This window comes from Eutrigla gurnardus (genome assembly GCF_963514095.1).
Source record: "Eutrigla gurnardus genome assembly, chromosome: 12".
In the NCBI taxonomy this organism is placed as follows: domain Eukaryota; kingdom Metazoa; phylum Chordata; class Actinopteri; order Perciformes; family Triglidae; genus Eutrigla; species Eutrigla gurnardus.
The window spans coordinates 4,102,337-4,120,591 of record NC_139926.1 but is presented as its reverse complement, the minus strand read 5'-3'; the positions used below and the strand labels follow the sequence as shown (position 1 = coordinate 4,120,591).

General features: G+C 42.2%; 1 protein-coding gene across 1 annotated transcript in view; it reads right to left on the bottom strand.

Annotated features, from left to right (window-relative positions):
- Window positions 1-14,932, bottom strand: part of LOC311022291 (radixin) — a 51,152-nt gene extending 36,220 nt beyond the window's left edge. Inside the window, exons 1-2 of the mRNA XM_084023443.1 lie at window positions 14,748-14,932; window positions 8,019-8,120 (exon numbers count right to left, since the gene is read on the bottom strand). Coding sequence (XP_083879569.1) covers window positions 8,019-8,030 — 12 coding nt within the window. The 5' untranslated portion in view covers window positions 8,031-8,120; window positions 14,748-14,932. The remainder of the gene's footprint in view (window positions 1-8,018; window positions 8,121-14,747) is intronic.
- Between the last annotated feature and the right edge of the window lie 3,323 nt (window positions 14,933-18,255).

Below are 18,255 nucleotides of genomic sequence, written 5' to 3'. Positions count from 1 at the left end.
AGAGTATTCCATTTCACACTAAACTTAATGCTACTGAGACAAACCTACGACACACTGGGACTTTATTGACTTAGAAATATATATTTGAAATTGACAAACACCATTTGCAGGATCCACAAGCAGGATCAAAAAATGTTTTGCGATTTATTTCCAAAATATGGTCCCATAGTGGACACAGGAAGGGAATTAATTAAAGACCCCCTCCAGGCATGTTTTTAAGTATATAAAAATAATCTGCAATGCCAAATATTTTGTTTAACATTGTTTCCCCAAATAAAAAGTAAAAAAAACTCTGAAATTGGGCTCTAAGGACATCCACTGCTCTCTCCTCATGGAGGAATTCTGAGACACTGAATATTCATGATATGCAAATACCACAGGCCGCGCACCCCGACCACCACAGCTGCTTGCGCTCATGCTTCTATGTGACTGGTGGACGAACAACAACAAGATGGCTAGCGGAAACATCGGGGAGATTCAGCTGGGGTACTATGAACCGACACGAGGATGGATGCGTCCGATCGCGAGGCCCAGACTAGAAGGTGCGAAACGTGGAACGCCCGCAGCGCGGCCGGCGGGGGACGCCGCCCCCCTGGCCACAGCGGGCGCACACGTGCGCGCCTCAGGGAACGACAGTGATTGGTTGAGTGTACTAGAGACGTACATAATCTCGCTCGCCAGGATTCGTTTGAATTTCAAATTTCAAAGAGGTGCACAGAAATCTCCTCCTTCAGGAGAGGAATGTGAAAACACCTCTCTAGTGACAAACTCTGCTCAGATACAAGTCACTATAGTCAGTGTCAGACATTTTAGAGGACAGAAAAATAAGAAAAACACATTTTTGAGTGGAGGGGGACTTTAAAGTTCCATGAAGATCTTTGTGCTCTTGTAAACTATTTAATCATAAACTCATTGGTGCTCAACCATGTCTCTTACAAAAGTATGTTCCCACACTGCTATCTCTCACAGATTTTGGCTACCAAACCAGGAAAAATGTTTCTTTTAAGAGTCTATTGTCTACAATGTTATGATAAGATTTCCGTAAATTCAAATTTAGAGGTGATGATCATGATCAAGTTGAATCCCGATGCTTTCCTACATTTCAAAAGAGCGGAGGCTGAATGGTGTGGAGGTTGAGAGGAGCTGTGAACTTCACACCCTCCCTCTAATTAGGTTTAGTGACTTGGATAATTCCCATTATATAAATGAAAATGGCCCTCTGAAATATTTAAAGCCTCCAGCGCAGGCTTGCTGACCCCGACCCCCCTATCAGCCCGCCAGCACCCTAGGGACACCATCACCAGCAGGGGCAACATGTGCAAAACGCAGCCACGAATCAATAATGTACGACGTCCCACCACATCTCACACCCTGGATGAACAGGCCTGATGCACACTCACACACACCTGAGCAACAAGCAGCCTGATATATGGAAGCCAATAAATATGTATTAACACATTTTATTCTTGCACATGTAGTCATTAGGCAAACACATGCACCACCCAAGGGATACTGCAAATCAATACATCTTTTAAAAGGATTCTCCAGCTACATTTAACCCCCCACGGTGCCCAAAGCTGGATGAGATTTTTTTTCTCGCATTGCCATTTTTGCTCTTATTTTCATTTCCTTTTTCCTTTCTGTTTCCTTGTTCCACATCCCCAAAGCATTATTTGTGATTGCAAAGGGGTCAAATGTGCTTCCAACCAGAGCTCCTTTCAGAGATGCACAGCGTGCTGCTCTCCTCACTTCTGAACAAGCAACTCTGGTCACATCTGCATCTTGTTCAGGTCTGAACTGAGGCAGCAGCACAACATGAAACATGCAGAGACAGCGAGACGAAGCGATTATATCGTGGATCAGGATAAAAAACACTTGCAATAAGTTTTCTATATCAGGATAATCGTAAATATTGTCATGAGTGACTTTCAAAAGCTATCATGTTGCAGCCACTGTTGTGTATTTGTGTCCCCCTTTACGCTGCATTTTCATTGCGGGATTATCACTCCTTTTTCCTGCAACGTTGTTTTTGTAAAACGTCCAGAGAGAGAGTGGTTCCTCCTCTGAGCAGCAGTGAAGGTTGTCTCAGAGGAGGAACAAGGCAAGAAGACCTGTGAATTGGGAGAGCCTGGAAGCCGAAGGTGACGTTTTGATGACGTGTTGTGTGTGCGACCCACCACTGGGGGGATTTAACAAGCTCAGAAGAAGTTTCACGTTAAGGTGCACAGCAACTTCACTTGTGCTTGAAGAGTTGTGGGAACATACTTTTTAAAGGCGGGAGGGTTGCCTGTGTGCCCAATGCTTCTTATTAACAATACATGAGAGCACAGTATGTAGTTAGATTGTTTCATGGAATTTCCTCTTCTGGATTCGATGAAATCACTTCCTGTTGGTTCAGCGTTCCCTTTCTGGTGAACCTGCTGCCACTGAGCCCCCCGTACAACTTCCCCTTTAACAGCGTTAATACCAGGGGACCCCCATGTTGCCTTAAGGGTAAACATACGCACAAACACACCATTAAAACACAGTTGTGAGGAGGGTCGTGGTCCAGATTCCAAATTCACTTTTTAATGGCATGCCTGAGGCTAACTAGCTTTTAGCCTGTCTCGCCTTTTAGGCAGAAAACAAAAGTGTCTCAATACAACAGAGACACTTTAGCTCTTGTGGGTTCACTTGTCTCAACAATTGTCGAACATACTGACCTTAATATAATATCCTGCCTAAATAGCAATACTGAAACCGCATCAAAAATCTAAAACGCCAAGAAGAGGAACAACAGACGACGGAACTTTTATTTTTTTAATTACATAAACATGTATGGAGTCATCATGCTTAAGTTTATATGATTTATTGTATAATTAGCATGTTTACAACTAGACATCTTGTGTGTGCATGTTCCCTGGTGGTTTATGTCTGAATTACAGGAGAGGCTTGTACGGATTCAGAAAAGATGCTTCTAGTTAGCTCCGCTAGCAAAACCCTGGACCTGGACTTTATGTTGTGACTGCAGCAAAGGTCAAACCATCCACTTGTGGATCCATTCAGTCCTCTAGCAGACCATGCAACTCATGCCATGGTGTTTGACCACAGATAATGTAGTTGATCATCTCGTGTCATGATGCTCGTAACGTCTTAGTGTGACGTTACACAACAAATACATGTAGATATGTGGACACGAGTCAACCTTTTTCTTTTTCTTTCTTTTCTAGTATACGTACACCATGCAACAATAGTCTCAACTGTAAACTAGTTTGAAATCACTATATTTTGCTCTTTTGTTGTTCTTCATTAGCTCTGAGCTAATGGAGCCAAGCTGTCTGACTTGTTCAGAGATTATAAAGCCTGCAGGGGCCACGCAGCTTTAGCTTCTAATCCAATGTGACATTTAAGCGTCTTCATGGCAAAAAAAACAAGCAGAAAAATGCACAGATGATGCAGTGAAGGGCTGATGCGTTTACTGTCCCAACTGCTGGGCTTACTGTCGAAGCGTGGCCTAATGTAACCAGAGTGGGAGTTCCCCTCGAGGGCGGCTTGGGTGTCATTTTTCTGGACTGGATGCGAAACAAAGTGCCTGTCACTCACTGCTCTCCCAAATCCTCTTATACCCCATTGTGTGCCCTTTTTCTTCCCTACGGTGCGCTTCAATAATCACAGCTTAACTCCAACTTTCTCTTTTGCTCACGCTTGTACATTTTCCCTCCGTCTGTTCATCCACACAGCTCGTTTGTCCAAATGTTCCTCTTGAGTAAATATACATGAATCCCTCAACAGATATGATATTGTGAGTAGACTCTAACATCCATTTAAATTATTATAGACTCCTTCATGGCGAAGAACATTTGATGATATTGACGTCAAAATGCACTTCTTATATTTTTCCATCTTCCTCTTTCCATTTCCATCACCTTCCATCTCTCTCTTCACCTCCCATCACATGTCCCTGGTCTCTTTCCAGGAATTGGGTCTGGCCTAATTCCCCCATTACTGAGATTGATGGAGCTCAGTGCAGTAGCTGGCTGGCTGTAGATAACTGTGGAAGCAACCAGGAGGATTGTAAACACCCTGCAACTACAAGCTTTCTGTCCTTGCTGTAGTTTTCACTGACCTCCATCTATCTATTTATAGTTGATGTGATTGGTAGAATTAGGTATAGGTTTACAGTCGGGCAGTTTTTGACAAAAAAAAAACGATTAACTTCTTCTATCTACTGAAAGAAATATGAATCAAAATTAATCCTGGATTAGGTTGGAGCAAAATGTATTTCTATTTAAAGTTACTGTGTCATAAATAAATGACGATCAGTGGGAAGACTGGCTATTTCTATAGATGGATTCTAAATGGTTATCATCAGGTCAGATTCCATGCGAAGCTCCGACTCCAGCAGCAACCAGCCCACCATTGACAAACTCAGCTACTGCCTTCACCCTGCATTTAGGTGGAGAGCTCCGCCCCCGGGAGCAGCAGCTACTACTCCAGTGTAGTGTTCACAGTATACGGATACGAGAATCGCAATATGCTGCCTTTAAAAATGGTACCATACCCCATTTTATTAGTAGCAGTTCTTAAAGTGTTTTAACGACTCGTATGAGGTGATGTAAGCAGCTGAATCTGAATAATTCATAAGATGCATAATCCACCAAAGATCACGCATTATCGTATTATTTTATCACGTTTCTCAGTAACATGAAGTGGACAGAAAGTCACATTCTCTTCACGAACACCACTTCAACTCAACACAGAGCTTTCTACTGTTACTGTGGTGGCTTCCTCATTTTAGCAGCTCTCCCTCATCAATTACAGAACTTCATCTAAATGCATTATTAACGTGATATGTGGTTGCAAATTTTCAAGTTTTCAAGCAAGTCACATGCAAGTATGGGGGACATCAGATTACAGCATACTATTTACATTACATTTTTTAAATTAATAGTAAAACAAATTTTAAGTTCCTTGTTCTGTCATCTATTATTTTATTAAGCAGGGTATTGCATCATATCACAGTTCTGGTATTATGACAACACCACCTCACTGCTCCGCTGGTCCCCACTGGGGAATGCAATATTGTCTGTGTAATCACTCTTATTCCCTTCGGACCATGTTGAACTGATAACCTTATATATAAATAAATTCTCCACTCTTGTGTGTCCTCCTTCAAGCTTGCGTCCTCTACCAGAGGCCTGGGTCAATCACTACTGCTGTCCACCATGTCTGGTTGGTTAGCCATCACCAGTTTATCAGCCTGGATCTGGAAGTCCCACAGGATCTCAGCTTGGTCATTCTCAACCACCTTTGGAGGTGTCTTCCATTTTGATCTCAGGACTTCCAGCCCAAAATACTCAGCACAGATGTTCCTGTCCACTTTGCCAGCCACTTGTGCCTACTCATCTAAGCCACAATGATGCCTGACAGGAGCCTCCATTCTGTGCGGAGGCAGGTTGTTGGCTAGCAGTTGTAAAGAACTGCTCCCTTCTGGGGGTCCTTCATGGTCAGAGCTGTCAGGCCTTGGGTTAACCACCCGTGGGTCCCATCCATCAGCAGCCAGGTGTTCATGGAGTGCAGTTAGTTTCTTTAGTCAGTAGGTGTGGATCATATCAGTGCTGTCCAGCTCTTCATACCTGACACTCTTTCTGTGATGTCTGCCATCGTGATGGTTACTGGGTCTTGTTCTGAGAGGTTGCTCTTGTCTGTTCTCATATCCACTATGGATCTAGTGGATATGAGAAGAGACCACAGCAACCTCTCAGAACAAGACCCAGTAACCTTCACTATTCATGGATTTTTTCATAAAGGCTTCAGTTTCAAAGGGCTCTCACTGAGACAATTCCTGGAGTTTATGTACCTGCTTCCAGGTTTAAAATTCAATAAATGGCTTCACCTCCGTCAGACTACAACCCTGTTATTCAAGCTGCAGTGCAAACTCAGCCTGTATGTGTTGGTGTCATGAAAGCTCCCACTGTCCTTTAGTCCAGAAATAGAGCAGAGAAAGCCCTCTTTGTGTTGGCTGTTTTCAATAGACAGGACCCTTCCATAAAGTGACTGACTGTTGTGCTTCTGTGTGTGCATGTTTTCCCAACTCATTACTTCTGACTGGAGCAGCTGATGACAAACTCTGGATTCACTTAAAGGGGACAAAACAGATATGAATGGCTACATCAGTTTTATGTTGCACTTAAGGAGTAAAGAACAATGGCTTCTTTCTATTTGTTTCTTACCTATTTCTTATCAGAGCCTGAAACCCGTCCTGCACTAGTAGTCAACCTCTCTTCTAAGCCAGAAACATTAACCTCCTGAGTACTATTCATTGAGGCCAGCATTGTTTGAGCTCTACTCAACAGTTATTGTACATGTCTTAACTAATGTGAGTGCTGCAAAAAGCCTCAGTTCATGTTGCTACGCATGACATGTGTATGGCAGGAACACCACCAAACTGGCTTTGACCTATGACCTCCAAAAAGTGCTGTAACTGGCATTCTTTCTAATGGCCCTCAGAAGTCAATGAGTAAATGGTCCTACTTCTCTCTGATGTTTTATCTCAGTAAACATTGTAAATATGAGTTTATGGTCTCAATCTCTAGTTTAAAGTCTTCTTCAATCCAGCATGATGTTCATTTAGTACATTATGGTCCATTTAGAGTCAATAGACCATGAAGTGGACCTGTATTTCTGGTCTTTTCGACCACTCATTCACAAACATTCATACACTGATGGCAGAGGAGCTGCTCATCAGGATAAAACTCTAATCCAAGTCATTCACACACATTCACACACTGGAGTTCAGTATCTGGTCCAACAACACTTCGGCATGCAGACTGGAGGAGCCGGGAATCGAATCCCCGACCTTCCAATTGGAAGACGCCTCGCTCTACCTCTGAGCCATAGCTGCCCCATGGCAGGGGATGATTTAGGGCGGGGCAAAATTTTGCCTTGCGTATCTTGCAAAGAACATTTCTGTTTATTTGAGTCACCTGGGGAACACGGCGGAAAGGAGTCGGGTCTTTCTGTTGGGTTTCATCCATCATGGCTGAAAAGAACCACTTTTGTTTTGTGCATGTTGTGGAGACCCAGAGAGCCAGGAAACCAAACGTCCTTTCAGAGTTCATAACATTACCAGATTTACACGGTGAATGAACCCAAAACAAACTATTTTGTTGTGATTTCATTGCAATAAATGGATAAAAAGGATGCCTAAGTAACGACATAATGACGACAATTTGTAAAAAGTCATGCAGTGTTCTGTGAGCTTTTTCTGTCTCTATCCCTGCTTCTTTGTTGGGTTTAATGAAGAAGAATTTTGTCCACTGATCACAATATGCTGGTTTCCATCAATGGAAATACTTCCTGTGTGCATTTTAACAGACTTTTTCTGCACCGTCAGCAGGAATGGATGCAAGCAGCCCACTGACCAGGTAGACCAACTGTGTTCATGTGTCATACTTTTTAACAATATTTAGTCAAGTAGATGTCATACAAATGGGATTTATTAATTCCAAGACTTCATGGATTTCAGCTTTAAACTTAATACATTTAAATTTCTTCATATTTTTGTATCCAAATCCAATACCTGCTCTTCATGCATGCATGATTACATCATCTTGTACCAACCAAATCATGTCATCCATCCATCCATCAATCAATCTGAAACTTTTATCTGCAAAGAGCTTGAGAAGGTCACGAGTTAATCCTTTCAACATTAAACTCCCAAATCAAATTCCTCCCATCGTAAGTCCCACCTGCCTCTCCAACTAAAGCACCAACTGCTGAACAAACTACGCTGCCTTGATTGTTTGCTCCCAACCAGTTTAAACATGTTTAATTGCATTTCAAAAGGTTGCTTAAAATTCGCTTGACAAATGAATTGAAACACAGCAAACAGCTAACAACTCAGAGACGAAATAACTGTAACTGGAAATCTGCAATCTTGATGGTGAAGAATGCAGCAGATGGAGTACAAGCAGTGACTCTCCACAGGAGAGGTAACCAGGGTGATGCTGTAAAGCTCCAGCCCGGTCGGTACTCACCGGTTTGGGCATCTTTCTCCTCTCTCCGCCCGTCCCTTGCTGCTGAGAAAACTGAAAGTAGTCGTCTTCCGTCTTCCTGCCACTCTCCGGGGCCCCAAGCACCTGGGACCCAGAGACAACAGAGACACCACTGTCAGCAAACACATAACATGGACGTGAGATTCAGTGAAGCCTTAAGTCACTTTGTGTATATCTGACACTGTTTGAGACAACGACAGCAAGCAATCAAAGGCAAGATCCAAAAGGTAAAACAGGGAAAGAGAAAGATCAGCTAGTTTACTTAAAATTAGAGAAACCAAGAAAAGAAAAATGAACAGGAATAGAAAACACTTGCAGACAGAGTTTGAAAAAGGGAAAATACAGCCTGGAGGGAAACACATTTTGGTAATTTCTACTTCCACAAAGAGGGACGAAGTCCTGGTGCAGTCTGGCCGAAGTGTGGAGGGTTTTGCTTTAAAAACACAAAAAAAAGGTACAATTCTTCATCAAACTATCTATTTATTATTATTAGTAGAAGTAATTTACGCATATACTGTAAATACTATCTTAAATATGTTTTCCAGTCATAGATTGTGACTTTGTCATGAAATTGAACTTTAAGTCCAAAGATATGCAGTTTATAATGATATAAAACAGAAAAAAGCAGAAAATGCTCAAAAGGTGTTTGAAAAATGATTCGTCAAACCAATAAGAGAGTACCTCTGAAATCGGTCATCACGTGGTAATACAGCACATGCTTTCGGTAGTTTTCTGAGCGCTGTCTCAGTCATCACAACACAGGGAACATTCCTGCAACTTTATCGACAAGTCGCGCCTGCACATAATTCGAGTAAATACTCGACCCCGCATCAGAGCACCACAGGTGTGTAGCACTAGTTTCACATGTACAGTAGCGATCAGATCATGTTGTTTCTGTAGTATAAATGAGCTGACGATGATTTGATAACATCATACCATCATTGTAAAGACCCACAGATCCAATACAGCTTTTTAGGCTGCATCATAGGCATTTATGATATCCGAACAACTTCTAAATGTGAAGGTAGGCCCTACCTAATTTCACATCACGGGTCAAGACACTGAACCTTTATCAGTGTCAGTCCGTTGGCTGGAAGTTGAAAATCCAAAGCAGGTAGACTGCAGCAAGGTTATCCACTGGGTCGCAATTTCCTCTGGATCTGATGTCCTTATATCCCACCTCATCACCGGTAAGAGGGTGAGGAGGAGGAGGGATATACATGGGAGAGAGACAGCAGAGAGACACATAAGAATTCAAAGCTTGTCTTGACCCATATTCCTGCAGCGAGGAGATACATCGACACTGAATGTAGAGAATATGCAGGGCTTTATAAAACCATGCTGCAAGTTTTATAATTCTGTATAATAATATTCTGGACAACTTCACACTAGCAATCTCTTCCTCTTTCTTTCCGTTTCCCTTCTTCAGGTCTAACAGCCCCCAGAATGATAACATCAGCTTTGATCTCAAAGTGGTTTCCATCATCAGAATTTTAAAGATTTAAACGCCCCAGGCTTCACGGAAACACACACACCGACACCTAAGGGTGACCTTTGCTGCAGCTGAAAGCATCCGGAGCTTTCCAATGGAACACAGGTCTGCTCTGTTTAGCAGCCCACTACCTCGTAACTCTATAAGCTTTCAGGGTGTGTTTATGTGCCTTCATTCAGGGAAACCAGGGTCGCTCCCAAGCGGAAACAGCTTCCAGGTCACCATTCATGCAGAAAGAAACCCTGCTCTCGGTGCACATTACACTCTTTCATCTCCCCTTTAACAACAAGTGGAATACTATTCTGATTCTCCTCAGCAATTCTGACTCTGGTTCTGGTTTATCCGGTTTTGTTGCTGCAAATAAAATGAACATTATCCAGAAAGCACTATTTTTTTTATTGGGGGCCTGTCCATTGTAGTATTTCTCAAAACATTAAAAGCTATTTTGTGACTGTGATTCAAATGTAAAAAAAAAAGAAGCTAAGAGTTAAAGTCATCTTACTAGCTAACTGCATTGGTAGCGACCTGTCAATCACCAGGTAGTCCCGCCCTAAAGCGTACCCTGCTTTCTGGTCTGTTGGACTCTAAATGGACCATAATGTACTAAATGAACATCATGCTTCATTGAAGAAGACTTGAAACTAGAGATTGAGACCATAATCTCAGGGCGTTTTCACACCTGCCTTGTTTAGTTCGGTTGAATAGAATCCTGGAGCGTTTCCCCCCTTGGTGCAGTTCATTTGGGAAGGTGTGAACACATCAATCGCACTCGGGTGCGGACCAAAACAACCGGACCGAGACCTCCTGGAAGGGGTGGTCTCGGTCCGGTTCCAAACAAACTCTGGTGCGGTTCGATTGTGGTGAGAACATGATCCAACCTCGATCCGACCCAACTGCGGGCACATTGAGCCTGTTTTGGACTAAACCACCTCCCGTAGCCAGCTGCGCTGTGCTGATGAGCATATCACAATTCAGGAGGATAGCCTTGCCTCATTTTCAAACAGTACCGTTTGCCTACAGTGATAAGTGCAAACGACGTAATACACCATGACCAGGGCCAAGAGCAACCCGCGTACCTTTCCCTCCATTGTAAAATTGAAAAGTAGCGCTCTGGAGGCTGTTCTTCTTTGTTTACTTCCGGGAGTTTCCCCACGAGGAAATTCCGACCAATTAGAGAGCAGTTTCCCCGCACATCAAACATTTTGGTCCACTTGTGAATGCTGCCATGTGAACACAAACCAAACTCGAGGCAATTTGCAACATTGTAACAAGTTGGTCCCTGATTCGGACCAGAGCAAACGAACCACAGGTGTGAAAACGCCCCCAGAAACTCATTCACCAGGTTTAGGCTCTATAACACACAAAACAAGCGTTTCATACCCAATAATAATCACCTTTACATTCTTCATTATTTGTCACAAGTGTGATGAGCTTCCTTCATAGGGTGGCTCACCTTTATGCCATCTTCACACATCACGTTGAAAAACAATTGGTGCGATGGCAACATCGCGACTGCACATTGAATGGAGGAATAGTTCACTATTGTGTAATGTCTGTCATTACATGTGTTTGCAGAGGCAAGACAATGTCCTGTTCTAACACACACACACACACACACACACACACACACACACACACACACACAAACACTTCCAACAGCTGTTATAACAGCAGGAAGCAACTGATGGCAATCAAGTCCAAAGCGAATCTGATGAAGGAACATGCAAAAAGCGTAGAAATGTAAAGGAGCAGGATAGTTAGATCAGTGGCCATTTTTAAGTGCATCGTTGCCACTGCAACTTCCATATAAAGTAAACTGACTTGCAGAGACAGTGATGTGTGGGTCGATGCTGTCATTCAACCCGACCGCGACTGGAAACGCAAAAATAAAGACAAAATCATACCTGACCAGCTTTTCCACACCGACTCCATGTCCATTCTCAGGTATCTTTGGTCAGCACGCACTGCATCTTTTTGTCATTAGTCATTCATTCAATGTTTTAGAAAGTAATTATTACTTAAATATTTATATGAGCCTTTAATGAGCCTATTTATCTTGTTTACTAATCAAATGAGTCATCAACATTGTTGATATTCATTTGATCGATATTTACTGTAATAAATATTCACTGGATAACGAGATGGTGACAAAAGTCAACTGTTCAAATGAATCTTCATCGCCGCTGCTGCTGCTGCTGCATGGAGGCAGCACTCATCCAGGTTGACTTGAAACGCTTTAGGAGGTGGACGTTCAGTGCTTTGCTTAAAGGCAAGACAGTTAAACCTGAGACCACTCTGTAGAGGACTGGAGGATCTAAATATGAGGATCAGGAACAAAAATGAAATCCAGTCTTTCCTTTGTGCTTCCATATGTTCCGAGACTGAACCTGCACTACGATGTCACGGTTCAGAGATGTAATGGTGAGAAACTAAAAGTGAGGCACGGAAAGAGAAACTAGATAGCATGTGTCAGTGAACCTGGCTGTGAAACTAAAGCGTTGGCTCCAACTGATACGAAGCAAGGAACACACATGCATTGTATCTTTTAGTGTGGTATTGTAACTACAATTATTATTCATTATGATCAGCTGGAAAAAGAATATTTAGCTTTTAGGAGCACAAAGTTCTGGTTCTGGTTCCTGGTGCCGTCCTTCCCTCCAACAACAACAGCAATAGAAAAAAAAGTTCCTCAGTAACTTTAACAGATATTATTTTACTGTGCCTTTGTGTTGTTCATTTCAAATATTTCTCTTACAGTCGGGTTGGCTGTATAATCAAAGATTTACCATATTTTTTATCGGTTATAAAAATGTTTCCCTCAAATAAAAGTGGATTATGCTTTTAAAGTTGTTAACATTTCCATCTATTTAATTGTCTTTTAAGTTCCTATCTAAAGAGTGAGTTATAACAATGGTGGTTGATCATGTGACCCACTAATCAAAGGGCTTATACTTGCTGCTTTGTCCAGAAATAGGATCTCCGTGTCTGTGGCCACATTCCCGCTAAATTCTAAATTGGTTTGAGCTTTTTCCGTCAGTCAGCAGCGGTCGGTCTCCCAGGTGGAGCTACTTGTAATTGGAAATCGGTCATTTCCAACTGCTGAGTCAGGCTCTCTCTAATGTTCGACCAAGTACATTACATTACTGCTGACTCACAATAGAGGATCAACAGCCAGAGAAAGTAGACCATTCAACTTCCAGTCCAAGAAAAAGAAACAAAAAAAAGAATGGAAGTGAAAAAGGAAAGTCATCAAGAAGCAAAGTGACCGCCAACGAGGGATAACCAGGATCACAACTGACGTCATACAGTCGACACTGTTCGGTTTCCAAAGGAACTCTGGGAGATGAGGTCTCAGAGGCTCGCCTGCAGTTACATCTACCGCCAAAGAGGCCGCTAGAAGCAACGTATCTCAAAGAGTACAACTTTAAAATGATAACTCAATCAAGTGTAAAAACGATTTCAAATTTCTTTAAGTTACATAAAATGACTTGAACAAAGTTGTCACTCATCTGATGCATCAATGTTTCCTACGGTGTGGTAAGAGTGTGTGGATGAAGCATTAAGATGTCTCACGTAGTCTGGCTCTATCTCGGCTTACGAATGTTCCTCCGATAGTCGTGACTGGAAGTCATCAGTGAATCCAACACTAACAGTTCACGTAAAAATGGCTGCTGCTCTGACCATCCTGCTAGTGATTTGAATGGGAATGTCTGTTCTATACTATTATATTTCTATGGGCCATACATAATGATGAGCAGTACAAAACATATTAAACAGTCCATGCACCCACATAACCATCTTCAATTTAAAGCCATACTAAAAACTGCATAACAACAGAAGGCTAACATTTTTCAACATTCTCTTTATGGGATTATTCAACAGGTTACAACATTTGCGCTCCAGAGAAATCTAAAACCAGGCGTCCGCGGTGTCTCGTGTCCTGATGCAGAGCCTCTCTCTCAAATGAGCTGTAATTTGGTCCTCAGAGGAGGCGGGGCCGAAGCGACGTGAGCGACAGCGGAAACAGCCAATCAACTCACTCCCCCTACTTATAATGAAGCCAATCAGAGACGCCGCGCTTCCTTGACGCCTACGGAGCGTCTGTTTGTACCAGATGGACCGCGAGCATCGCGCGTGGGCGCGCTAATGTCACCTCAGGAGCGATGTTTACGTGCGAAAGCTAAACCACTCAGTGTTACAAGCCGCGCGTTTCTACGTGCTCTCACTTGAACTCACAGAGACTAACTTCGTGGACAGAGTCTCCATATCATATCATAACCAGCGCCATTCACTCCAGTGTGAACATGCCAGGGTGAGACTAGTTCTTCAATGTTAGCATATCGACCCGAGCTCTGTTCAGAAAACAAGCATTTTCAAAGCTGTTTGTTTTGTCGTCCTGCAGTCAGAACTGACAGCATCGAGTCAGACTCTTTACTCATCGGCATAACTATGTCGTTCTATCGGCACTCTTTTTATCCACTTATTGGTATTACATCACAACTGAATGGCTTATTCAGTGTTCATACCAATGTAGCGTAAAGTGCGTGTTTTGTATCCTAGCAACGAGTGTGAGACTGTAGTCGTTCACGTGATGAAAGCGAGTTGGGTTGTTGTTTGGCTCGGCAGGCGCCAAAGTAAAACCATAACAGCGGAGTTGGAATCAAACAGGCTTCACGGCTCTGCTGTGGGCGACAGTGCTGCAGGAGGAGAAAGCTGCGTCGTCAGCAGCACAAGTCGCCGCGACGGCAAAAGTTGCAAACGGCGAAAGAAACATTGTTTCCGCTGTGAGTGTCACAAGCGGCGTGGTAAAAGCACCGCGGCCGTCCGGGTGCCGGTGATGCGGCTCCTCGTGAGGCATTAACGGGCACCATGGCTGTAGAAATGTAAACAATGTAAAACCGAGTATGGCTCGGGGTGCAGACACTTCATAATAACGAGGTCCGTGAACTGGTCGCACTGGGAGGAAAGGGGTCAGGCATCTGATCACCATGGTGTTCTGTTGCATAACATTTAACTTGACACACAGCGCAAAGTGACACCGCTTCACTCACCCGTCCCGAAACGTGCAAGACGCCGGTTAGAACATGGAGAAGCGAAGGAGAAAAAAGAGGCACGCCTTTCCGGAGTAAGTTGAAAGCGCCGCGGCTGGTTGAGGTGAAGGACGTGAATCCTCCGCGGTTTAAAGAGAGCTTAGAGGAAGGCAGGCGGATCAAACTCACCTAACGGCTCCCTGCGCTCAAGGATGTGTCCAACTGCCCCCCTCCAGCTGGCAGCGCTACTTTATATATCCACAGCGAGTATAAATAGAGCGCTTCGCCTCCCCCGTCCTCTGTCGCCGTTTACCGGACACGCTTGGCGTCCTGTGATGCGAGCGTCGGTGGCGGAGAGACTGGCGCGACCGGAGGAGAGGTGCACACAGTCAATATGGCTGACGAACTTACCGTACCGAGGCGTGGTGAGCCGAGTCCTGCAGATTCACCCCCCCTCCTCGCCCCGTGACTGAAACGTGCAGGACCGGGACTCCTCCACCTGACCGCAGTGGTGCTTCTGGCTCACACTTTAGGAATACATCCCTGCTATAAACTAACAACGGTTTGGAGAGATGTCACAGTGCATTCAGTGTTAATATATATATATAATTCTTGGTCCTCAGAAACAGTATTTTTAAGGAAAATGTAACTATATATATATATATATATATATATATATATATATATATATATATATATATATATATATATATATATATATATATATGAATAAATGCTTCGTATAAACCTGGCAGCAACCTCCAGTTCTGATCAGTGAAGCCAAATCTCTAGTGCCTTTGACTTGCATTCTCTCTGCTGGCCATCAGGGGGCGACTCCTCTGGTTGTAAAAATAAGTGAATATGACCCTACTTCACTGTTTGCTGCTCCGCTTGTGTTTGTCAGATCCGCCCATTGCTCCTCGACAGGCCAAATATGGTCTCCTCCTTTACTGGTTGCAAAAATTCCAACAAAACTGGAGGCTTCAAAACCAGAATCCACAGACTGATGGGTGACCATGATAATGGAACACATGTAGTTGTTATTCCTATCTATGTGACATTGATGCATCAATAGGCCATGGGCGCACTGATAACACAAACAAGCCTATCCTTGAAAATTAAATTCCCACACGACCAAACTGTATTTTCAATTAAGTCTTGAGGGAAATGTATTTTGTCATTGACGACGTTTGCTCTTGGCGTATCACAAATTAGTTTCAAATGAGACTACAGAAATCTGCATACCGAGGAAGTCTGGTTGGTGGACGGGTCAAAAAACACAGGACTTTGACCCAGGAGACTGCTGTTAGTGTCCCATTTTTTTAAATTTACATTTCATAGTCATTGTAATCCAAACCATGTTGTATTTGATTAAACCTACCAAGTAGGTTTGTTGTCTAAACCTAACTATGTTGTTTTGTTTAGTTCGTTAAGCACACACGTCATCTTTAATCTGTGAGTCATTGACCTACAGCTTCTCTCTAAGTGAAGTCATAATGAGAAAAACATACCACCGATCTGATCTGTTGTGTTGGAGCCAATATTTAAGGGAATTAATATGTGACAATACCTTTCCCTCCTGGATACATGGAGCATTATGTTAACATTTAATTTTTTTATAAAGAGTTCTTTTTAATACACCAGTGCAGATATACAGTATACTAATTGACTGTTGCTAGTCTGCAGTGAATATAAAAAAATATACAATATAGCTTGAGCATATTTCTAATAACCTGCATGGACATTGACATCCAATTTCAAACAGTCGATGTTTTAACCTTTTGTCACAGAAAGCAATATTTTACTCTCTCTGTCTGTTCTGTTTATTACATGCATGGCCAACAGCAAGTTCTGTTTTAACTTAATATATTTACAGATATACTCATGATATTATGAGTTTAAGTATTAAAATGAATTGGAATTCAATTTAAGAGCAGTGACAACTGTAATGTCCAAATTAGTAATTATGTGTGACTTTCACTGAAAGTATATTTTCCTATAATATATTTATAGAAAGTGTAGTATAGTACAATATTTTTAAATTTTGTTCAGCATTATGATGAAAAAATACTTTATACTATAATATTGATAAATATGATGTTAGAATACTTTCAATATATTTCCGGATAGTACATTTTATTGTTAGAATTTAAATATATTTACACTAATTAGTATAGAAGATGTAAAATTAATAAATGTTGGGAGGAAAAGAAAAAGAATATGTGGGACAATATATATTTTTACCTTATTAGTATTTCCAGACTAGATTAATTGTCTAACATCAGCTCTGAAACAGAAGAAGTGTGTGCTGCATTCAATGTCATCATACGAAGAATGTGAGAAGAGTTTGAAAATGGAGGCCAGATTATAATGAAGGATCTCTGGAGAGTTTCTGGCCTATTTTAATATCACTGACATCAACTTGAGAAAAGTGAAAACGCTGCATAATGAAGAATGTGAAGTAGATCTAGGTAGGTGGGTAGGTGAGTAGATAGATAGGTGAGTAGTTAGATAGATAGGTGAGTAGGTAGATAGATAGGTGAGTAGGTAGATAGATAGGTGAGTAGGTAGATAGATAGGTGAGTAGGTAGATAGATGAGTAGGTAGATTGGTGAGTTGGTAGATATATAGGTGAGTAGGTAGATATATAGGTGAGTAGGTAGATAGATAGTTGAGTAGATAGATAGGTGAGTAGGTAGATAGGTAGGAGGATGGTTGCGTAGGTAGGAAGCTAGGTGAGTAGGTAGATAGGTAGGTGGGTAGGTAGATATATAGGTGAGTAGGTAGATAGATAGGTGAGTAGATAGATAGGTGAGTAGGTAGATAGATAGGTGAGTAGATAGATAGGTGAGTAGGTAGATAGATAGGTGAGTAGATAGATAGGTGAGTAGGTAGATAGGTAGGAGGATGGTTGCGTAGGTAGGAAGCTAGGGGAGTAGGTAGATAGGTAGGTGGGTACTATCCACCAACCTGGATGGGTAGGTAGGTAGGTAGGTAGGTAGGTAGGTAGGTAGGTAGGTAGGTAGGTAGGTAGGTAGGTAGGTAGGTAGGTAGGTAGGTACCTAATTACATACCTACCTACGCCTCTCTAACATCGTCTAACTTCCTTGGCCAGATAGCAAACGTTGGTGGTTTCGAAGGAGTGTGCCTTCTCCTTAAGATGCAGATGGACTGCTGAGTCCTGACCTGATCTGAGTCCCTACCTGATCTGAGTGTATTTCTGTTATGATAGACCAAAATGATGCAATGTGCTGCACATACATATCTGACATGCAACCAAGATTCACCTTTGTCATCTTGCTAAGTAATATTTTGTTGGTAGAATTTTATATCTGTTGTATTATTTCAATTTTGCTTTTTTCATTTATTATAATGCACCCTGTTTTTTCTGTATGGAAAGTGCTTTAGAAAAATGATTTAATGTAACTACCATTGAGTGATTATATTGTCCTTCATATACTCTATATTGAACATTGGATTGTGGTTGTTTTGACTGGTTGACTGTTTTGTGTTGAGCTACACTGACACCTTGTGGCGAGTTATGTACATGACCTCATGCTGTCTCCATGGCCACATGAGACACAAAGAGGCTGCAGCTAAAACAGGATTGTTTTGTATAAAGATTTAAGATCAGTTGTATCTGCAGCTGGTTTCTGGTTCAGGACAGAGGATTTATTCATTTTATTTTTGAGCCCAT